At 40.3% G+C, this 25,008-nt stretch overlaps 1 protein-coding gene across 1 annotated transcript in view; it reads left to right on the top strand.

The window, feature by feature from the left end:
• LOC126092560 (muscle-specific protein 300 kDa) overlaps positions 1-25,008 on the top strand; it is a 651,560-nt gene that overhangs the window by 513,599 nt on the left and 112,953 nt on the right. The window contains exons 106-110 of the mRNA XM_049908233.1: positions 8,919-9,029; positions 9,211-9,384; positions 11,510-11,671; positions 17,789-17,974; positions 18,292-24,993. Of these exons, the coding sequence (XP_049764190.1) occupies positions 8,919-9,029; positions 9,211-9,384; positions 11,510-11,671; positions 17,789-17,974; positions 18,292-24,993 (7,335 nt within the window). The remainder of the gene's footprint in view (positions 1-8,918; positions 9,030-9,210; positions 9,385-11,509; positions 11,672-17,788; positions 17,975-18,291; positions 24,994-25,008) is intronic.

Raw genomic sequence — 25,008 nt, 5'->3', positions numbered from 1 at the left:
AGAGAGATTAGAGCGCGCACAGAGGCTTTCAGACAGTCGTTCTTCCCGCGAACCATACGCGACTGGAACAGGAAAGGGAGGTAATGACAGTGGCACGTAAAGTGCCATCCGCCACACACCGTTGGGTGGCTTGCGGAGTATAAATGTAGATGTAGATGTAGATAACAGATGCCCGCTTGCAAATGTAAATTGTTTTATCATATTTAGGATGGAAGCTACTTCAAAATCCCCCTTGTTCCTCTACTACGACTCAACAAGTGGGTGTTGTTATCAAATGACCTTCTTCTGTGATGACATAGTTCTGTGGAGAAGATTCATAAACATTTTATATGGTTTTGGTATCTTTCGTTAGGAAACTGTATCCAGGTTTACGGAAATGTAGGTAACGTAAAATAAGAGAAAGGAAACCACTCAAGTGTAGTGGACAATGCCTGTTGACCAGAAGTGTATAAGAAAACAGTATCAACCATAGCTTGCTCTTACTCTTTCTCAAGTAAAAGTACCATGTTCACACACACAAACATACAGGCATCCAAACTCGCACTTCCACAATCATGGTGAGATTGACAAAATGTAAGTGAAATACTATACAAATTATTTTTTAATGTGGTTAGGGTGTGGGTATGGGAGAGAAACCCTTTACTTTTGTGATTGTATAGTTCAGTAGGATGATGTGAAAAATACTTTAGATATCAATAACAGGAACCTGCATGTACTATCCCCCACACTTTTGCTTGTCTTTAGGCACTCTAGTCCTTCATCAGAAGGCATATTAAGTTCTGAGACAGTACTTCTGCCAGGCCTCATGATGAAACCATATCGTAGTACTTTTTAGCAGTGCCACATTCCCTTATTCCAACTTATTTGATGTGTCTTGTGTGATCAGAAATCGTTGCCAAATGGCAGTTGACTTTGATGATGGTTGTGTAGGGTGCAGATGGCACTCAGTAAGGTGAATGGTGGAGCGACAGGCCAGTGGGCCCAGTGTCACATTGGTTGTTGAGAGAATTGCCTTATCAATCTCCATATAAATATCACATCGTTAGCAATGTGAGACAGATGTGCCACACTCCTGCGACCGTGGTCGACGTCAGGTCTCAGGCAGCTGGCTTCCACCCTGTTGACGATATGTACAGGGCTATTACAAATGATTGAAGCGATTTCATAAATTCACTGTAGCTCCATTCATTGACATATGGTCACGAGACACTACAGATACGTAGAAAAACTCATAAAGTTTTGTTCGACTGAAGCCGCACCTTAGGTTTCTGTCGCCAGAGCGCGCGAGAGCACAGTGAGACAAAATGGCGACAGAAGCCGAGAAAGCGTATGTCATGCTTGAAATGCACTCACATCAGTCAGTCATAACGACACTTCAGGACGAAGTTCGACAAAGATCCACCAACTGCTAACTCCATTCGGCGATGGTATGCGCAGTTTAAAGCTTCTGGATGCCTCTGTAAGGGGAAATCAACGGGTCGGCCTGCAGTGAGCGAAGAAACGGTTGAACGCGTGCGGGCAAGTTTCACACATAGTGATGCGAAAGATTCAGTGTTTAAACCTCCTCTACCAAGAAACGTGCCAGAACTGCGAGCTCGCATCAACAATGCTTTCGAACTCATTGATGGGGACATGCTGCGCCGAGTGTGAGAGGAACTTGATTATCGACTTGATGTCTGCCGAATCACTAAAGAGGCACATATCGAACATTTGTGGATGCCTAAAAAAACTTTTTGAGTTTTTGTATGTGTGTGCAAAGCATTGTGAAAATATCTCAAATAATAAAGTTATTGTAGAGCTGTGAAATCGCTTCAATCATTTGTAATAACCCTGTATATGTAGATGTCCTGCGTTACTAATGTCAGGCCAAGCAACAGCTGGCAGCCTGACAGTAAGGCATGGCCTTGACGTCAGTGATGCTCTCAGACTTAGCTGCATGGTCTTGATGTTAGTGATGCTCTCAGACTTATGATGCAATAGTGTTCCAGTATAGAATGGCAGCACCTGGTGACTCGGGCCTTTTTTGTGTCCACTGCGGACGCGGTGAAGACTTTCTGTGTGTAGGACATGACCCTCTGCCCTCTGGCAGGAGTCTGGCAATGGCAGGCGCGGATGGCAGTTCAGCAGCACTGTGGCACCAAATCACACAAGGAGACTCAGTCTGAGCAGTGCCCAGTCATCTTGTCTAGCATAAATATGATATTATGGTGGTCCATCATTCACCTTAGCTAGTGTTGTCTGCACCCTACACAAGTATCGCCAAAGTCAACTGCTATTTGCCATCGATTTCTCATCACACAAGTCACATCAAATAAGTTGGAATAAGGGAATGTGGCATTGCTAAAAAGTACTATGATATGGTTTTGTCATGAGGCCTGGCAGGGGTACTGTCTGAAGAATTAATATCCCTTCTGATTCAGGACGAGATTGCCTAAAGACAAGGAAAAAGTGTGTTGGTGGGGGGCAGCCCCTTCAAGTCCCTATTTTTGATATCGAAAGTCTTTTTCACGTCATACTCCTGAACTATACGATCACAAATGTAAAGTGTTGCCCTCCCACATCCACCCTCTGGAATATACTAATGACTTCAAAAAATGCTTTTTATAATATTTTACTTACATTTTATCAGTGTCACCATGACCGTGGAAGTCTGAGTTTAGATGCCTGTGTGATTGTGTGTGTGATAGTGATACTTTTACTTGTTTAGGAACTGGCCAGATATTTCTAACTGCATTTGATACAATATGGAAGTGACAAATTACACCTAGGTTCCTTTTCAGAAAATGAAAGAAACAAAGTTTTTTAAACATGTGTGACATCTGAAGATCTTCATACAGAATGTGAAGTGAATTGATTTTTATGCCATGGCATAAACAGGCTAGCATATCAACTCACAGAATAAAGTGAATTGATTTTTGTCTTTGCCCAGTGGTGATACATTAGTGACATTACAGCAACAATGAGGCTTTTGTGAAATACCGTAGTTCGAGAATTTCTTCATGATAACCACAGTAATTGTAAATTATTTTCTGACTGTTAGGAACAACTATTTGTGTGGTACCTCAACCTAATCCACTCGTGGTACAATATAGTAGGTTGACACATAAGTCCATAGCATTTTTCCCTAAGTTTAATAAAAACAAGTAATACACATGACACTGAATTTAGTCATGAATAATATATTCTCCTTCACTTTTTACAGAAGTTTGCCAATGTTGAGGTAATCTTTCGATCCTGCGACTATAGAAATCGCGTATTTTTGATGTGAAGAACTTGTTGAGCAATGTTTGGATTATCTTTTATGGATGTGCACAGATCTCTGTACAGGGAGTTGATTCTTTGTTTGGGCTCGACTATTCATTTCTTTTCCTTACAGTAGCATAAGTAATGATTCAGTAGAGGAATGGTCAGCGTTCTTCACAAGCCAGTTGATGATGAGCAAGCAGACGTACACATATGGCTGCTCACAGATTTTCGTGATTTTGGCTTAGAGCATGTGGTGCCCATACACTCAATTTTTGAACATTTCCCCATTGCTTGCAGATGTTGCACGATTGTGGAATGATCATAGTTTATCATATTTGCCAGTTCTCATTAACTTTGACCTGGAACGTTGTGTATTAATGTGTTTACATCTACATCCATCTAATCTACATGACTACTCTGCAATTCACATTTAAGTGCTTGGCAGAGGGTTTGTCGAACCACAATCATACTATCTCTCTACCATTCCACTCCTGAACAGCGCGCGGGAAAAACGAACCTTTCTGTTCGAGCTCTGATTGCTCTTATTTTATTTTGATGATCATTCCTACCTATGTAGGTTGGGCTCAACAAAATATTTTCGCATTTGGAAGAGAAAGTTGGTGACTGAAATTTCGTAAATAGATCTCGCCGCGATGAAAAACGTCTTTGCTGTAATGACTTCCATCCCAATTCGCGTATCATATCTGACACACTCTCTCCCCTACTACGTGATAACACAAAACGAGCTGCCCTTTTTTGCACCCTTTCGATATCCTCCGTCAATCCCACCTGGTAAGGATCCCACACCGCGCAGCAATACTCTAACAGAGGACGAACAAGTGTAGTGTAAGCTGTAAGCACAATCGTGCAACATCTGCAAGCAATGGGGAAATGTTCAAAAATTGAGTGTATGGGCACCACATGCTCTAAGCCAAAATCATGAAAATCTTTGAGCAGCTTAAACAACCTTCATCAAACCCTGAAGGTCTTTCTGAATGTGGAAAGTTACTAATGCCAAATGATCCTCCTCTTGTGGTGAACTGTCCAATGCAGTTGTCCCCAAACACAGAGCAAATGTTACTGGCTGCCTCTGCTGCTGTCACCCCTCTACTAAACTCAAAACAGAAAAGTATATCAGAAATGTTCCAATTTCTTCATGTGGCACTCTATATTCTAGCTCCACAACTCCACGCACTATGTTCAAATGACATAATGGTGATACGTAAACTCAAATAGCAACAGTGAACTACAAATAGAAAGTGACAATCAGTAAATAAACCTATTGCAGCTGGAGTGCCAATATGCCAAAGAAAAACACTATGAACTTATGCATCAAACTGGCATATTTAGTCATTAGAATACTGTTTTTTGAGGACATCTTTATAATTGCAACTGCAGTTATTTTACGCAGTTTTCAAACTGGCAGTAACAGCTGTCTCTAGGCTGCCATGATACAACATGTATTTCTAATTATATTCCAGATTATATTTTGTAAGTAAAATTTTGGCAGAATGTAAGTAATTTAGGAGTTGGGGGACCACTCACCAAATAGTAAAAGCATTAAGTCATCAACAGAGACATACAAAGAGAAAGAAGATTTGCTAGCTTATGGAATAAATTTTTTGTTGGGTTAGAATAGAAACAAAGCTCACAAGTTTTGTTTTTCGTGTGTGCCTGTCAATGACAACACTACTGCTATTTGGTGTGTGGTCTCCTTTACTGCTAGATTATATTCTGTTTCACATAAAGGGTGAAATTGCATTTTCTCTTATTCATCTTTGAAATTTGTATGTGGATGAGAGTGTTTTCAGTTTATTACTTCCCGAATAAAAACAGTATTATGGAAAGGATAGATTGCTACTCAACATATAGAGGTGGCGCTGTGTTGTGCACAGGCACGGTGAAAAGACTGCTAAACATTTTTAAGCTTTCAGCCAGAAGACCTTCTTCAGAAAGAGAAAACACATGCACATTCACATAACCACAACTTATACACACATGGCAGTTGTCTCCAGATTCTGTGTCCCAACTCAGTCCATAGTGGCTGGAGCCAGTGGTCATGTATGTATGAGTTGTGCTTGTGTGAATGTGTTTGTGTGTTCTATTTCTGAGGAAGGTCTTTTGACAGAAAGTTTAAATACTTAGTAGTCTTTTCATTATGCCTATCTGTCACTCAGTGCCTCCTTTATACGGTGAGTAGCAATCTATTCTTTCCATAGGATTGTTGTTTTGTTGAAATTATGAAGCTGTTACATCACTGTGCACAGTAAGACAATAATCTTTCCCAGGATTAAAATTCATTCATGTGTTAGTCAAAATAGGAAGGGGTGTTATGGAATTATTGGGTATAACTTATGAACATAGGTTAAAAATGCCGACGTAATCCCCAGATACTTAAACTGTGAATTAACTATTTACCTTTGCTCCATTCTACGTGAAGTTTAAAATATGTTCTGCAACACACACTTTCTGTGAGACTTATTCAAAAATTGTAATTCTAATTATCCTAAATATAAATAAGAGTTTTTCCATAACATTTTAGAACCAGCAACTTCAATCTGTCGCCACACGGGACATTCAAGCCTCACCACAAACATGTCACCGAGGCATCATCATACAGTAAAACCCTTTTTAGGGTTCCATACCTCAGTCACTTACATGACCGCTTTGTTGTTCGTCCGTCTGCCTATCTGCCCAACAGTTAAGAACCCTTATTCGAAGGAATGGGTATAGGTATCAAGTTGAAATTAGTGTCACAAACCAAGATCTATGGTTTCTTGGCAATTTAAAACATTTAAGCTTCTACATCAGTTCAGTCAAAAGATATAGCATTATGTCACATATATCAATTCACACAAACTTGCTCATTGAAACGGGAGGTACATCCCATTAATCTAGTATCACGAAATTTGACAAGAAGCAAGGTGTAACAGTGCAAGGAAATGGAAAAAAAATGTTAATTTGTTGTTATATCATACCTGTCAGTTTTATTTAATTTGTTATCCACCTATCAATCTTTCTGTTAAGACCCCTTTTTCTCTTGAACTGATAGGTGTATGAAGTTGAAATTTGTGTTACCTATTGTGGTCTGTGGGCCCTTTGCGTGTAAAACATTTAAGCTTCTAAGTCAGTGCAGTCGAAACATACTGCCATTTATGTCACATATACTGATAAGTATTTATATAGATAACAGGAAAAAGTTGTTGAAATTCTTGATCCTGGGATGGATGATCTATCTGTATAAATAATTAAGTTTGTACAGAACCTTCAGTGAATGAGTTGTACTGACACTTGCCCGTATCTTTTTTTAAGGCTTAATTCAGCCAGGGTTTTGCTCTTGTGTGATAGCGAAGACTACACTGTTTGTTCAATAATTTTCTTAGAAAAATGAGCTAATTTGCAAAAGATCTCTGTGATCAACAGTTATGGAGAGGATTGATTGCTTCTCACTATAAAGGTTACACGTTAAGCTTTTGGCCAAGCTTTCATCAGAAAACACACACACACACACACACACACACACACACACATAACCACTCTCTCTGGCTGCTCAGGCCAAACTGAAACTGAAACACATCAAACTGGAGCAACAATCTGTAGTGGAGTGGGGAAGGGGGAAGTATAGCAGTATGTAGGTGGAGGAAGAGGAAACGGTGCTGCTTGGCGGAATGTGCAGGGACTGGAAGTGACAGACCAGGCTACCTGGTGCAGGATCAGGAGGTGGAGTGGGAAGAAGAGAGATGAAAGGAGAGGAACAGAGAAGGGAAAAAGGTTGGTGAGTGCACAGTGAGGACGAGGGGCGTTCGTTGGGAGGGGGTGAAAGAACTGGGAGGGGGAAACTGTTAGGTGGAGTGTGTGGGGGCAGTAGGTTACTGTAGGTAGAGGCCAGGATGATTTCAGGAGTGGACAATGTGTTGTAAGGAAAACTCCCATCTGTGCAGTTATAAAAGCTGGTGGGTGGAAGAATGGGGGGATCCAAATGGCCGGGGTAGTGAAGCGGGGGCCATTGAAATCAAGTGGGCTGAGTTCAGCTGCATGTTGTGCATCAGAGTGGTCCACTTTGCTCTTGGTCTTAGTTTGGTGGTGGCCATTCATTCTGCCGGATTACTGGTTGGCAGTAATACCAGTTAAAAGACTGAACAATGATTGCAACATAGCTGCTTTCACAGGTGGTTCAGCCTGTGGTGGAGTAGGCTATCAGCAGGCTTCTTTCCCCTTTGTGCTGTCATCTTCTCTCTCAACTCACATCCCGTCACCCTCATTGCGCACTGCTGTCTGCCAATGCACCCATTGATCTTTTCCCTTACTCTGCTCCTCTCCTTTCCACTCCCCCACCCCTTTCATCCACCACAGCATCCCGATATTGCACCAGGTAGTTTTGTTTGCCACCTCGAGTCCCTGAACACTCTGCCAGTCAGTACTGGTTCATCTTCGCATACTCATACACTGGTAACCCTCCCCCTTCCCCGCTCCACTATGGCTTGTTCCTCCAGTTTGATGCATTTCAATTTCAGTCTGCTGGACTGAGCACAGTGATATTGATCATGTGTGTGTGAGGTGTGAATGTGTCTGTGTTTTTCCTTTCTGATGAAGACTTGGCCGAGAGAAAGTCTTTTCATGTTCCTATCTGAACTCTGGGTTCATCTTTACGATGAGTAGCAATATATCCTTTCCATAATTTTTGACTTTCCAGCCTGCACTTTCCATTGTTTGTTTGTTGTGAGAGCTGTTCATCCTTTATATCAAATTATTTGTAGTTGAGGGCAACACACTGGTTCTTTGTAATTCATTAGATTGCTGTCTTACATAAGTGTATATTAGGAAAACAGTATTGACATCCTAATGGTAGCATGTGTAAACTTTAATGAGAACACATTATTACCCGAGCTATGAATATGTGATAGGTTTACAATATTATAATAGAGCTGACAGTATCAGAATTATAAATGCATAAAGACAAAATTGAAAGTGAAGTTGAGAACATTTGCTGGTGTTCTTACTTTATCATAGATTGGATGATTATTCAGGATATGGAAGTAATGATATGTTATTGATTATGAGGATGATTAATATACTTGAAATTGGAGTAGCTTATTACTAATTTAAACTAATTTTGTGTAAACAAAGACACATGGAACAGGGCAAGCTTGGTTCTTAATTAAGAGAGATAGAATTGTTGAAGTGAAGTGGAAAGAATCAGTGATCCAGTTGCATGCAGGAGTTTGTATGGGGTTACAAAAGTGGGAAGAATTAACTACCAGAAATTTCGGACTACAGGAGAGGAAAAAATGCCAATAAGATATACATTAGTGGAAATGTATACGTTTCTAGGGAATAGGGAGGGAGTTTCTCAAATTGGCAAATCTCTATTGTCTCTTCAGTAATTAGAATGGTTGTGGAATGAGTCTTGAAGCTTCTTCTTCCTCTATTTACAGGCTAACTTAATCCCGTATTTTAACATATTGCATGGCTTATATCTATGATACTGATGAAGTATTAGGATATGACAGGTGTTGGAATACCTCTGTAACAGAATAAGAATGAGTAAATCTAAAAATGGATCATGGCTTTGTGTTCAAATATTGACTTGGTGCATGTGTAGAGGCTTTTTCATTGTAATTCTGTAGCCTTGATTCAAGGAAATTAAAATTTATTGAACATACATATTTCAGACTTCAATTGCTTCAGACACAGAGAACCTGCAGAAGAAGATAGAAATTTCAGAAAAGGATCTGAGTAGTTTGCCAACAGATAACCTCTTGAACATGTTGAACAGCATCACAGTAAGTACATATATTATCGATAATATTTAATGCAAGATAGCATTAATTAATTAATTAGTTTCATAATAACAAATGTCAACACTTAAGAGCAAATGTTGACGCTTATTTATAAATGCATTATTTTGTTGTTTGCTATTCCTGTTCTTATTGACGTAATTTTCACACTTGATATTTCTTGCAGAAAATCATAGAAGACTTGGAAGAGAGAGAGCAAGAATTAACACAGTTAGAACGTTTGCTGCGTGAACTGCCTCAAGATGTGGAATGTCAGTCACTTACAGCAAGTCTCTGTGGCCTTCGCACTCACCTGTTAACTCTAGTCTCAAATGCTGAACAGAATCGGGCAACTGTTGAGGTACTGATACAGATCTGTTTGCATATACTTTTTTTGTATGTCTTTTAACTTTGTCCGCCCTTGATCACTGGGTTGTTCAATGAATTTTTTCTTAAGTGTTTCTTTTTTGTTACCTTGTTTTGTCATTTAACTGGTCAGTGCCCCGTAACAATCAGATTAAAAAAAAAGCAAAAGGCCTAGTGGAAAATCTTAAGACGTTTGCCAGAAGTAGATAATCAGAATTGGCAAGCTGCACAAATATTAATATTTCTTAAATGAAGACTTCCACTGGGTTAGAACAAGTTGGAAAAGCATAGCTGCACCTATAATGATCATACTCCACAATGATATATGTACAGCATGGTCACCTTTATTCTGTCAATAAATATTCTCCACATCATGTACTATGAGCCTCTTTCAGAACTTAAACTTCAGCTTACTTTTTCCCAAATTCTTTCCTTTAACTCTTGATGGATATATGGCTATCTCTAAATACTTGTGATTAACAATATCATGACAGTTTTTTGTTATCTGTTGACCTCTAGTTGCTGCAATTTTTACAGTTTGGGGCCGTCTCCAAGTCCATTGGTGTATATTGTCCCCTGAAGTGAAAATATTCAGCCAGTTGAAGTATTCATTAGTAGTTGTTTTTTATGACAGTTGGAGAAATTTGAAAATTCTTTGCACACATCACATAGTCGGCATATCAATGTGTAGTATAGTCAGTTGATAGGAGGGATGTCTTTGAACAAGAACTGTAGTAACAGGGAGAAAATAAGACAGTGAGAGTTAGTTCAAAGAACAGGATTTTTAAAGTTACATATACAAAATTAGTTAGATCATTTTTTCATCATCATCATCATCATCATCATCATCATCATTTAAGACTGATTATGCCTTTCAGCATTCAGTCTGGAGCATAGCCCCCCTTATACAGTTCCTCCATGATCCCCTATTCAGTGCTAACATTGGTGCCTCTTCTGATGTTAAACCTATTACTTCAAAATCATTCTTAACCGAATCCAGGTACCTTCTCCTCGGTCTGCCCCGACTCCTCCTACCCTCTACTGCTGAATCCATGAGTCTCTTGGGTAACCTTGCTTCTCCCATGTGTGTAACATGACCCCACCATCTAAGCCTGTTGGCCCTGACTGCTACATCTATAGAGTTCATTCCCAGTTTTTCTTTGATTTCCTCATTGTGGACACCCTCCTGCCATTGTTCCCATCTACTGGTACCTGCAATCATCCAAGCTACTTTCATATCCGTAACCTCAACCTTGTTGATAAGGTAACCTGAATCCACCCAGCTTTCGCTCCCATACAACAAAGTTGGTCGAAAGATTGAACGGTGCACAGATAACTTAGTCTTGGTACTGACTTCCTTCTTGCAGAAGAGAGTAGATCGTAGCTGAGCGCTCACTGCATTAGCTTTGCTACACCTCGCTTCCAGTTCTTTCACTATGTTGCCATTCTGTGAGAATATGCACCCTAAGTACTTGAAACCGTCCACCTGTTCTAACTTTGTTCCTCCTATTTGGCACTCAATCCGTTTATATTTCTTTCCCACTGACAATACTTTCGTCTTGGAGATGCTAATCTTCATACCATAGTCCTTACATAGGACATTTTTTGTGTTCAAATATTCGTATTTTCATTGACCCAACTGTAACAGTCAGTGAATGTTTTTGAGTTTTGCTTAGGCAATGTCCCAGCTCTCAGTGTATGTGCATTAATAGGAACCTGCCAAAGAATGAAAGGTTGTGAAATGGCGCTGAAGATTAATTTGCTATATAAAGATAACCAAATGATAATTGAAAGAAATTTGTCCATGATAGGAGAAAATTGTTCATCCTTAAGTGATTGTTTCGTGACAGTTATTGTGTAGTGAGTGTGTCACATTACGGTGAAAGGACAAGTAGAAGGAAAATGAAGAATATAAAAACTGAAAGAACCAACTTGTTTCAACTGGAAGGAAAGAAGTGGCTTAGTTTCAGAAGATTTGTGTGTGCAACACATAATACTATTTAAAAAAATCCATGCAGGATGAATGTGGATTGCTTGGAAACAATTTGACTTTTAATTTTAAATGCTTTATAGGTACAAAATTTTATTTTACTAAAATTTTATTTTACTTTGTTTTTCAGTCTGCCTGGCAGCTGCAACAACGTCGGCAAGAAGAAGTGAAACAGTATCAGATATTGCTTTCTGAACTGGAACAGTGGTTGAAATCAGCACAGGTGGTACTAAGTGCAGATATCCAGGAAGCATCAGCACCAGTCTTGCGTGAACATATTACTGCACATAAGGTGAGTATCTATATATACATGTCCCAGATTGATTGTACAGATTAAGCAGAGTCCAAAATATTTATCTTTTTTTTGGATTTTGATGCTCTTCTTCCATTCTACACTCCTGGAAATTGAAATAAGAACACCGTGAATTCATTGTCCCAGGAAGGGGAAACTTTATTGACACATTCCTGGGGTCAGATACATCACATGATCACACTGACAGAACCACAGGCACATAGACACAGGCAACAGAGCATGCACAATGTCGGCACTAGTACAGTGTATATCCACCTTTCGCAGCAATGCAGGCTGCTATTCTCCCATGGAGATGATCATAGAGATGCTGGATGTAGTCCTGTGGAACGGCTTGCCATGCCATTTCCACCTGGCGCCTCAGTTGGACCAGCGTTCGTGCTGGACGTGCAGACCGCGTGAGACGACGCTTCATCCAGTCCCAAACATGCTCAATGGGGGACAGATCCAGAGATCTTGCTGGCCAGGGTAGTTGACTTACACCTTCTAGAGCACGTTGGGTGGCACGGGATACATGCGGACGTGCATTGTCCTGTTGGAACAGCAAGTTCCCTTGCCGGTCTAGGAATGGTAGAACGATGGGTTCGATGACGGTTTGGATGTACCGTGCACTATTGAGTGTCCCCTCGACGATCACCAGTGGTGTACGGCCAGTGTAGGAGATCGCTCCCCACACCATGATGCCGGGTGTTGGCCCTGTGTGCCTCGGTCGTATGCAGTCCTGATTGTGGCGCTCACCTGCACGGCGCCAAACACGCATACGACCATCATTGGCACCAAGGCAGAAGCGACTCTCATCGCTGAAGACGACACGTCTCCATTCGTCCCTCCATTCACGCCTGTCGCGACGCCACTGGAGGCGGGCTGCACGATGTTGGGGCGTGAGCGGAAGACGGCCTAACAGTGTGCGGGACCGTAGCCCAGCTTCATGGAGACGGTTGCGAATGGTCCTCGCCGATACCCCAGGAGCAACAGTGTCCCTAATTTGCTGGGAAGTGGCGGTGCGGTCCCCTACGGCACTGCGTAGGATCCTACGGTCTTGGCGTGCATCCGTGCGTCGCTGCGGTCCGGTCCCAGGTCGACGGGCACGTGCACCTTCCGCCGACCACTGGCGACAACATCGATGTACTGTGGAGACCTCACGCCCCATGTGTTGAGCAATTCGGCGGTACGTCCACCCGGCCTCCCGCATGCCCACTATACGCCCTCGCTCAAAGTCCGTCAACTGCACATATGGTTCACGTCCACGCTGTCGCGGCATGCTACCAGTGTTAAAGACTGCGATGGAGCTCCTTATGCCACGGCAAACTGGATGACACTGACGGCGGCGGTGCACAAATGCTGCGCAGCTAGCGCCATTCGACGGCCAACACCGCGGTTCCTGGTGTGTCCGCTGTGCCGTGCGTGTGATCATTGCTTGTACAGCCCTCTCGCAGTGTCCGGAGCAAGTATGGTGGGTCTGACACACCGGTGTCAATGTGTTCTTTTTTCCATTTCCAGGAGTGTATAATGGAATCAACAAACACTGCTGTAAAGTATATTTATTCACACACAAGAAGTTACAATCAAGTAACCATCTTCAAGCCACAGATTAACACTACATCAATTTAAAAGAAGGTTCCTTGGTGTCAAATACACTATTGTTTTGAATTGCAGCATCTGTCGTATATACATGCATCTCTTACCTTATAAATTTTTCACTGGTGGTCAAGTCAAAAATTAATGGCCCATTTCAGTGTTCCAGCATACTGTCTGGCCGAAGTTTTATTGGCCGAAGTTTTATTGTGGTTGTATTCAGTATACAAGAATTTCACCAAATATTTGAAAATGAGTCTTCTATGAGAAAATTTAAGTTTTAATGGGATCATTGTATGTTTAGCAGGAACAATTTTTAAGAGCTCATGTATTTGTGTTAAATTTTGTTATAAAAAGATGCAGTTTCCATTTTTGCTTAATGGAGGTACCAAAATTCCTCCTTATACCTGGATACCAGTACAGGTCTCAGTGACGTTGGATAGTTGTTTTATTAAAGTACAGACGAATTACATCTTTCTTGTGTGAGAGAAGGTTTTATTTATACAAGGGGCTTTGGTACACTGGAAAGATTCAGATAGATTACATATTGCTAATGTAGAGATTTCAGAACCATATTTTAAACTAAAGAACATTTCCAGGAGCAGATGTGCACTATGACCATAATTTATTGCTCATGAACTGGAGAGTAAAATTGAGGGAAATAAAGTAGATGGGATGTGTATAAGTTAAAACAACCATAGATTTTTAAGAGAGTCAGAGGAAGCATTAAGCAGCAGTAAACAGGAAAAAAGGGAAAGGAGTATAATAGAAGATTGAATGGCTACCATTGAAGATGAAGTAATGAAGGCAGCAGAAGATATAATAGGTAAAGAGACAAGGACTGTTAGGAATCCTTGGATAACACATGAGACATTGAATTTAATTGACAGAATGAAAACATATTAAAATGCAACAAATGAAACAGGAAAAAGAGAATATAGATATCTAAAAAAAGGATAGACAGAAAGCAGAAAATGGCAAAGAAGGAATGGCCTGAGGAAATACAAAGCTGTAAAAGCATGCATGACAATAGGAAAGGTAGATGTCATCAATAGAAGTTCAGGTGGCAAGCCTGTACTAAGCAAAGAAGGGAAATCTGAAAGGTTGACAAGGCCTTTGTTGAAAACATGAAGCCAGACTGCGAGCATCAGTGTATGATTGGAGAGGCATTTGGGTGATGGGAGTAAGGAGGAGGCTGGGAGGGGGGGGGGAGATAGCAGGGTAAGGATAGGGGTAGTAAAGTGCTGCTCGTGGGAGAGTACAGGGATGAGGTGGAAAGAGGGTAGTGCAGCTAGGCGCAGTCAGGAAGGTAGACAAAGTGTGTGTGTGTGTGTGTGTGTGTGTGTGTGTGTGTGTGTGTGTGTGTGTTTCCGATGAAGATCTTGTTGGCAGAAAGCTCACTCTCTGACAGTCTTTTTGTTGTGCCTGTCTGCAACTCAGTATCTCCACTATGTGGTGTGTAGCAACTATCCTTTTCACAATGTTGTTACATTCCATCCTGAAATTTCCATTGTTTGAAGATGAAGAAAGAGTATACAAATGAAACAAGATTGAAGACAGTGTTGTGGAAAAGGAGGAGGTGGTAAGTGAAGATGAGAAGGGAGATATTTTGTGAGAAGAGTTCAAAAAAGCGTTGTAAAACTTAAATCAAAATGAGGCATATGGAGTAGACACTCTCTCTGAATTATTGAAATCCTTGGTTGAACATATCAAGAAAATACTGTTCCGTGTGGTGTGCAGGATATATGAGAGTCTATGTGAATAGTAATTGGGATATAATAGAGGGAAACATTCCATGTGGGAAAAATATATCTAAAAACAAAGATGATGTGACTTACCAAACGAAAGCGCTGGCAGGTCGATAGACACACAAACATATACACAAAATTCAAGCTTTCGCAACCAATGGTTGCTTCGTCAAGAAAGAGGGAAGGAGAGGGAAAGACGAAAGGATGTGGGTTTTAAGGGAGAGGGTAAGGAGTCATTCCATTCCCGGGAGCGGAAAGACGTACCTTAGGGGGAAAAAGGACAGGTATACACTCGCACGCACACACACCCATATCCAACCGCACATACACAGACACAAGCAGACATTTGTAGTAATTTGATGTTATTTATGTAAAATATGATAACTATTTTAAACACTGAACATTACAATGTGCCAGTGACATGCATGTGTGTCAGATATTTGTCAGGTTTTAAGATTTACTGAAGAATTTTGCAGTAATCCACTTGATAATAGCCACACAGCTAATATTGCAATAGTAGGCTTTGTAAAAAAATAATTTTACAGTCCATTGTGACCATGATGTCATTAAAATAATAATAAAAGTCAGACTTTAAGAAGAATATAATAATTCATATTCCAAAGAAAGCACATGCCGAAAAATGTGGATATTACTGATACATCATTAGGTGTAGAGAAAGCTTTGGAAAATATTGTCTGGAATGCACTTTTTGAAATTCTGAAGGTAACGGGGATAAAATACAGGGAGCAAAAGGTTACCTGCAACTAGAATGGACACCGGACTGCTGTTGTAAAAATCAGACGGCATGAAGTGGAAGCAGTAGTTGAGAAGGGAGTGAGATATGATTGTAGCCTGTCCTTCATGTAACTCAAACTTTTATGTTCAGCTGACGGTAAAGAAAATCAAAGTGACATTTGGAAAGGGAATTTAAGTTTAGGCAAAGGAAATGGAGACTGTAAGCTGCGCATCAACAAAAGAAAAACAAAACTAGTGGAATATGGAATGCCGTTCGATTAAATCAGGCAATACTGAAGGAATTAGATTAGAAAATGAGTCACTTAGGGTAATAGATGGGTTTTGTTATTAGGGTAGCAAAATAACTTGACTATAGCTGAAGCAGAGAGGATATAAATTACCGCCAGGCAGTAGCAGGAAAAGCATTTCAGAAAAGGAGGAATTTGTTAACATATAAGTGCTAGGAAGGTGGATTGTACAGTATACGGTTCAGACAAGAAATGAATAAAAACTTTTGAAATAGGATACTATAGAGGAATAATGAAGATTAGATGATGGGTAGGCCAGATTTCTGTTATGGGTGTAATTAATTAAATTGGTGGGAAAAGAAATGTGTCTTGGCTGAAAGGGTCAGTTGATGATAGACCACACATCGAGGCAATAAAAGTCAACCAATTTGGTAATGGAGGAAAGTATGGGAAGGAGGGGCTAAAATTGTTGAGAGAGAGAAAGGCTTCACTACAGTAAGCAACTTCAAGTGAATGTAAGTTGTTGTAGCTGTGTGGAATGAAGAGGCTTGCACATGAAAGGATAGTGTGGTAAGCTGCATCAAACGAGTCTTCAGACTAAAGACCCCCATCAACAACAAATGCCTTTATTTCAATTGAGAGAAGTTAATTTGCTGCAGTTCTCATAAGCTCTGGATATCATGTAATTGCTAATTGAGAAAAAAAATTCATTACAGTGTTTGTCTGCTCCTGTCCTAATACCATTGTAGAAACGTGGAGGACAGTTAATGCTTGTTTTATCTGTTATAATAAATCCAGACATATGTTTTAGATATAAACAATTTGTGTGTCATGCTTGAACTTCAATCTATATCCAACAACACCACCCCTCATTTGACTTTGTTCCTTGAATAAACTAAAGAAATAATTTAGTCTTGGCTTCATCAACACCAATGGACCTGTCATGTCCACATTAAAGAAACATATTTATTAATTTTACATAGCAATATTAAATTCCACCATACATTTGCAGAAACACTGTTTATGGTTAGCATTTCATGGCATCCATCCCTGGGACAACACTCAATTCCAAATATTATCATCGCTTTTGAAAGCTATTTGTATTATTTTGTTTAATGGCATGGATGTACTTCTTTATGTATGCATGTTGTGCAAAACAGTTATTTGTATCATAAAACCATGTTCTCTATCTTCCCCACACTCTACACAGTTACATCAAATGAAAATTAGTGGTAGCTTTTATTAATCAGATGTTTCGAATAGCATCTCATATCTGTAGTTGAGCAGTGGAAGCATAGTCATTTTAGTGTTTGCTAGGTGCACTTTTATAGTTCAGCAGTACAACACAACCAGAAAAATCAATCATCGGTCATGAAATATGCTTGAGAGAGTTCTAAAACTTGTGATTGTTACATAAAGCTGCTGGTAACTTCTTATTTTGCTGCCAACTCGTGTAATGAAGTTTTAAGATAAAACATAATAAATATGTGAATTTAGGGGCTGACAGCAGTGAACAGTACTGACAAAGGGGAGTTATACTTTTATTTATAATGAGTGCATATTTATAATGACTATATATTGAGGTACATGTATAAATAGGCCCATGTTCATCACTCTAAAATGCAGCTGCAAATTCATTGGTACAGTCAAAAAAGCAAAAGAACCTCAAACTCTCTTTGTTCTCAGCTCATATGAACGTTCATTTCTTTTTACATGTCACTTGCACTGAAGTTTTGAAAGGAATCTTTAATAAATTCACTTGTAATTGAATTAGCACTTTCTTCAAATTCCAGGTCCTATCAGAAGAGCTGAAGCTTAGAGAGGCTCAACTGACTGAGTTGGCTCAGTTATGCCACAATCTTCAGGATTATGCAGATGTGCATCACCTTGCAACAGTGTTGTTTCAGCAGTTGTCTCAGATGGAATCTGCTATTCGTGAAGCATCTGAACAGATAAATATCCGCTTAGGTGTACTAAAGGTATACATACAGAAGATTATTTCAACTTCATGTCTTCTGCTTTACTATTCGATCTCTTTCTGTTGTGCTCTTTCTGCCTTCTTCGACACATTCCTGTGTCATAAAACTTATCACCTTTTCTTAATTCTTCAAACAGAAGTTGCTTTCAGGCTGTGTCTCTGTAATTGTTCCTCTTATGTATCCTTTTAGTAGTTTATTAATTGTATTTTCATTCAGTGTCAACATCAGCCTTTGTTTGCAATTAATTGTGTATAATCTGTAATTAACACTGCATGCATTTTCTAATACCTGTAAATCTTCTTGATTGACATTTTTAGGAGTCACTCATTGCAGAAGAGCAAAAACCAGTTCTCACTTCACAAGAGGAACAAATGTCCATCACACCTGCTGAGCTTGTGCCACCTTTACCACAGCCTTCTCCTGTAGTTGAACCTGATACCCATCCTGAAGTAGTTGATGAAGGATTTGTTTTGGTGTCTTGCCCTGATGTTCGTGATACTGCTACCTTCCCTGAGCTTATTTTACCACCATCACAGAGAGATGAGCAGTTTATTGGGGAGGAGAAGTTGATATTATCCAGAGAAAGAACAGATGACACATTGAATTCTGATGCATCCTCAATGCCCTATGAGGAAGTTGTTTTGACTACTCCAATACCTGATAAAGATGAAACTGCAGTGTTACATGCTGAATCTCAGACTGGACCCAGCTTATTAATGGATCTGTCAGACAGAGCACCTGTAGAAGTGCATGACAGAGCTTACGGAAAAGCCCAGCCAGTAGACATGGAGATACAAACAGATCTGTTATCACGTGTTTTGCCTGACTCAGATGTTGCAGTTCAGGTACAACCATTCCCATCATTGGATAGAGTTGAAAAAGATAGCATCAAAGTGTCACAGAAGACAGAGGGCAATGAGGAGACTATAGAAATATCTACAAAGAAGATAGCAGAAATTTCCAAGCCTGTAAGGGAAGTAGGTGACAGTGACTTATTAGTCCAACTGAAATCCAAGAGCAAGAAAGGTGAAGAAAGTAAGGATGATATTGATCCAGTTTCTTCTGAATTGAAAATTACACATACAGTTCCACAGTCATTTGAAACAGTTGTTGTAGAACCAGGTGAATCAACTACAGAAGTGATTGTCAATGCAGATGGCACGAAGAGAGTTATTGTTCGCAAGACACACAGGACAGTGGTTATGCGACAACAACATGGTATAATACAAGAACATCAGTCTACAATGTTGTCATCAGATCGTGCTGGTGTTCCTGCTGCTGAGCTATTAACACTGTCAGGCATTACTGCAGACAGTCAGCAGAAATTACCAGCAAAAATTGAGGAGTTCCCTGAGGGTCCTGTCACGGACTATGTACATACCAGCAGTTCTGTTGTGCCAGTGCCAGAAACAGTTTTGGAACCTATTGAATCTCAAAATATTGAAGTTCAGGTGGATTCATCTGAATTTCCATCACACGACAGTGTACCAGTTGTTCAGCATGTTACAAGAAAAATAATTAGAAGGATCAAAAGACGTATTATACGAAAAATAGTTGTAATAAATGGTAAAGAACAAGTTACAGAAGAAGTAATTGAAGAACCAGAAGAAATCGAAGTATTCGAAGATGGCCGGCCAAAGATTGCCATTGAGGGTCAAAATAATGATGACAAAGTTCTTTTCGTTGAACCCAGCACAGACATAAACATCCACAAAGAAATTTCTTACCAAACAGTGCCAGCAGGCACTGAAGTAACTACTACACAGCTGTTTCTAAATGCAGAACGTTTGCTGGGTATGCCTGTAAAGACAGAACATGAACAACAAGATGGGAGCAGAATACCAGAAGAAAAACAAATATATGAAAAAGCACTAATGATTAAACCATTAGAAACAAATATACAGATGAGAGGAACTGATACTGACCAGTATCTTTACTCTTCAGTTTCATCAGGTAGTGATCAACATAAAGGATATGGTGAAGTGGACATTCCTGAAGGAGTAGTTCCTGAAGATTCAAAAAGCCTTTCTCCTCCAGCTCATGTACTACCAAAGGTGCCAACTGCTGATGACAAAGTGGAACAACTACCAGAGGAAACAGAGAAGCATGAAACAGTTGTTGACAAACCTCTACCAAAGGTGCCAGCTGCTGATGACAAAGTGGAACAACTAGCAGAGGAAACAGAGAAGCCTGAAACAGTTGTTGACAAACCTCATCCAACAGATAAACCAACTGAAGAAACTATTGTAAAATCCTTGGAAGAGCCTGCAGTATCCAAATATGCAACCATATCTCCAGAACTTAAATTGGCTGTTGAAACAGAAACAGAAAAACATGTTAGTCAGCTGGAGGATGACAGTTTACCAAAACCTACTGTGCATGAACTGGAGCATGATAGCACTAAGGAAGAAGACAAGACTACACCACTTCAGGATTCCACAGAAACTTCTTTAGCTGAGTCGACAAATATTACATTGTCTTTGTCTGGGTCAACTGGTCCATCAAAAGTGACAGAAGAGGAAATAATTTTCTTGGACACGTCCATTCATTCAGCAGACAGTCCTCGCAAAGCAGAGACAGATGATACTGGTTATGAACCAGAAGACAAAACATTTGATGAACCTTCTCTCTCAGAAGATGCGAAAAAACAAACCAAAAAGAAAAAGAGGAGGAGAAAACCAAAGGAAAAACTAAAGGAACCATCATCACCAGATTCTAGAGCAGCAGAAACAGAAGAAATTGAAGACTTGGTAGACATAGACACTTCAGATAAAATTCATCCTGAATCACTGACAAAAACAGATTTCAGTGGAACATTGGATAGGAAAGGTACAAAAAGAAAAAGAGATAAAAAGGATGATGAGGAAATGATGCCTGAACTGAGTGCAGAAGAGGTAGAAGATTACAGCCCTCGAACATCATTGGAAGATTTCCTGCGAGCTGAACGGGGCTCAGCTCAGTTACCAAAAGAGACTTATTCAGTACCAAGAAGTGAAGAGTTTGTTAGGCAGACTCCACAGGCAGTGCCTTCCTATGTTGAAGAAACACCAGGAACGGTCACAGCTATAGATACCATACACACTGTTGAAAAACTGACACTCGATCCCAATGAACAACTGGATAAACCAGAACATATTTCAGCTGTGGATATCACTCCCAAGGAAGCTGAAACAGAAACAACATCGATGCCTGGTGATGAAACACTTTCCACGTTTACAAAAGTACCGGTGGAAACTTTAGTTATCAAACCTGAAGAGGGTCAACTTACTCAAGACCAAGAAAGTGTTCAGACCTCTGAACTAGCAACTCAGACAATAACGGCTGATCTGACTCCCACACAGGAAGGAGAGATGCAGACTTCTCCAGATATTTTTAAGGTGTCATTATCTGAAACTATAGAAACATCAGCTCAGACAGTAGCAGATGCTATTCCAGTACAAGAGGTATCTTCGCAGACAGAGACATTGCTGCCTGGAGACCAGTCTGTTGCAGAAACGGAAGTTTCACCTGTCTGCAAAGATCATCATCTTGTAGCTACAACTGAAATGTCAATGCAGACCTCACCGGAAGCAATCATAGTATGTCATGAAGAATCTCAGACTGTAACACAAGCAAGTCAACCTGTAGAATCTTCAGAGTTTTCCATGCAGACAGTAACAGAGGATCTAATTCCCACTCAAGAAGAAATAGTACAGACATCTCCAGATCTTATTGAAGTGTCACAGGCAGAGACTGTAGTGACATCAGTACAAACTAATGTAATTCCTACTCAAGAAATATCCATGCAGACACTTCCACATGAAGCTGCAGATGATGTTATTGACACATCTGTGCAGACACATAAAGAAGATCTAGTGCCAACACAAGAAGGCTCTGTGCAGACTATTGCAGATATAGGGCAGCTTCCTCCCGAAGTCTCAGAGATGTCTTGTCAGACTACTGCAGATGAGGAGGGCTTGACAGCACCAACAAATGTAATTGAAGCAGAAACTGCAGAACTGTCTGTACAGACATCAGAGGAATTAATACCGGTGAAAGAATACGCCAGCCAAGCCTCTGGCTCTGAATTGCCAATTTCTGAAAATGCAGAAATATCTGTCCAGACTTTGCAAGAAGAAATTGCTCCAGTGCAAGATGATTCTATTCAGACAACCCCAGTGATGGAAACAGAAACTGCTGAAATACATATCCAGACTAATAAAGAAGATCTCACACCAACAGTTGAGAAAACAATGCAAACAATGACCCCAGAATTAGATGCGGTTGTTGAAACAGATACCTTTGAAATCTCTGTCCAGACAATAAAAGAAGAAACTGTGCCAACTACGGAGACTTCTATGCAGACAGTGACTCCAGAACCTAAACATGATCCTGTTAAAGTTACCGCCACACAACAGACATCACCAGATTTCATCACAATTACTGAGAGTATAGAGCCAGAAGAATTTGAGGTCTCACAACCAGAAGCTGATTCAAATGAACCTCTTGCTGCATTGGATGTACCTATGCCTCCTGAAGAATCGCAAACAAATGAAGCTCAACTCAGTGAAGTGTCTGTGCAGACTAAAACTCCTGAATCCCCAGAAAAACTTGAAGTGGCAATTGAAGCTGGTGAAGTGATTGCAGTGGCTGAAGCATTTGCACAAACTACTACTCCTGAACCTGTAAGAAATGCTGAGGTATCTGTGCAGACCAGTAAAAGGCAAACACCAGAGAAATATGATGAAACTTCAGATCTAGCAGACTCATCAAGTATAGATATATCTGAAGTTTCAGTACAAAGTAATAAAGACACACCTCCCACTTTTGGAGAAATGCTCCAGAGCTCTAAGCCAGATATTGAAGGACAAATTTCAAAACACACAGATGATGCTGTTCATGTTACCAGTCCCAAGGTCGAACAGGCACTACAGGGGTCATTGTCAGAAATTCCTCTGACAGGGAAGTTGGCAACAGCAGATCTGTCTACACAGCTAAAATTCCAGGATATAGTGCCAACACAGGAAGAATTTGCCCAGACATCACCTTTTGAAACTCATAAGCAAATAGAGGTGCCACTACCTTTGAAAGACACCAATGTGACTGAAACTAGCATGCAAACAAGTCCTGTTCAGATAAGCAGCTTAGAGGAAAGCACATCACCATCAATTTCTGATGAACCATATGAAATACAAATTCAGGCATCTATAATGTACACTTCATCTGGACTGCCTACGGTGGAAACTAAAGTCACAAAGCCTGGAGATACTCAAAGTGAAACAGTTCATGATCAGGAAAGCAACATAACAAGATTTGAACCAAGGTCTCAGTCGGAAGTATTGGCTGGAGATCCTAAAAGAAGTAGCCATGAACAGAAATACACATCAGACATTGATGAGTATGGTCAAGTTTCTAAACAAGGCTCTGCAAATCAATTAGATAAGATGAAGTATTCAACAGCAAAAGGTGAAGTTGGAAACAAAGAAAGTTATGATAGCCATGAGAAACCAGATTTGTTACAACGGCAAATCAAAATTGGCAAAACTGAAGATTTTTCAGTAATACACAGTGATACACCAGAAACAACAGAAACTTCTCTTCAGTTGAGAGAACCGAAGACTGTTTATCTGTCTTCATCAGGTACTCCAAAGGAGGTACTTCCATTAGAGGCACAAGGAGCTTCACCTTATACAGTTACCACCGTGCATTCATCAGATGAAGGTACTGCACCAGCTCATGAAATATTGTTGGATGCTGATGAAAAAAGGAAGGGAGAGGAGAAATCAGGGGAGGAAATGAAAACTGAGAAGGAAGAGAAAGGAGATGAACTTACATCACATACAGCTGACACAACAAGCAAATACTTATACATGGTAAAGGATACTGCTGTACCATCCTACACAGATGCAGTTGAGTTACCAGACACTCAGGAAAGGAGCCTGAAATTAGGGGACAAGGTTTCACCAGAGAATGATGCAGCTGCTGTTAAAGCAAAACATCCGCTCCATGATCAGGAGGTATCTTCTCCTCTTGTAAAATCAATTGGCGATCATGAGCAGTCTGTAACAGCTAGTAGAGGTGACAGTGAACCTACATCATTGTTCGGTGCAGATCAGTTGCTGTCTCCAGTCTCTGTTCCAGTATCTACAGACATGATAGCTTCAGAGAAAGGTGTTCAGTTGTTGAAGTTTTCATCAGACATAGATACAGATCATGAGAAGCCTAGAGCAACTACTGTTTCATCAACACTGCAAGGTACTGAACTTAGAGAGACCACTGAGTCATTCCCTGATATTGCCAGGGACCAGTTAATAGATGTTACCACAGTGTCTCTGTCAGATGGTAGACCCTTGAAACACTCTGAGCTGCAGCAGTTTATAATGGAGGAAAAACAAAAATCATCGCCAAAGAATAGGGCACTAAGTGTTGTAGAAGATGCCAAATGGAAACAAGCAAGTAACTTGGTTGTAGAACGAGTAAAAAATCTACAAAATGCTCGACGCACTACTCATTTATCAGGTATGCTCTGCCTTGCTTCCTTACATGAAGTTGTCGCAGAAGAATCAGTTGAACAAAGGAATACAGCACTTCAGCAGAATTTGAATCTCCTGAGGACTGCTGCAAAGAGCAGAGATGTTATTGTTATACAGAGAACTGTAATAACAACGATAGAAACAATTTCAACTTGGCTCGAAACAGTTGAATATCGCGTTTTCTTGAATCGGCAGAAGCAGGCTACTACATCACCAACACAAGAAGAAATTAAAAAACAGTTTACTACACTTAAAAATGAGATAAGTACTATTGAAGAGAATGTTGGTGAATTGGGAAACATCTTAGAGGAAACAGAAGGCATCTGCAATGAAGATGATAAAGCTCGAATGAAGGAATGTGTTATATCACTACAGGAGCAAGTGAAGGCTGTGGAAGAGGTGGCTCAGGAGACAGAAGAGAGAGCTGCAAGGGAACATGGACGCTGGGAGGAGTTCCTGAATGCTGTTAATAACATCAGTGTTCTAGTTGAAGAACTGAGAAATCAGGTAAATACATTTCCA

The sequence above is a fragment of the Schistocerca cancellata genome, chromosome 7, assembly GCF_023864275.1.
Source record: "Schistocerca cancellata isolate TAMUIC-IGC-003103 chromosome 7, iqSchCanc2.1, whole genome shotgun sequence".
Taxonomy (NCBI): domain Eukaryota; kingdom Metazoa; phylum Arthropoda; class Insecta; order Orthoptera; family Acrididae; genus Schistocerca; species Schistocerca cancellata.
This window is presented reverse-complemented; position numbering and strand designations above follow the sequence as displayed.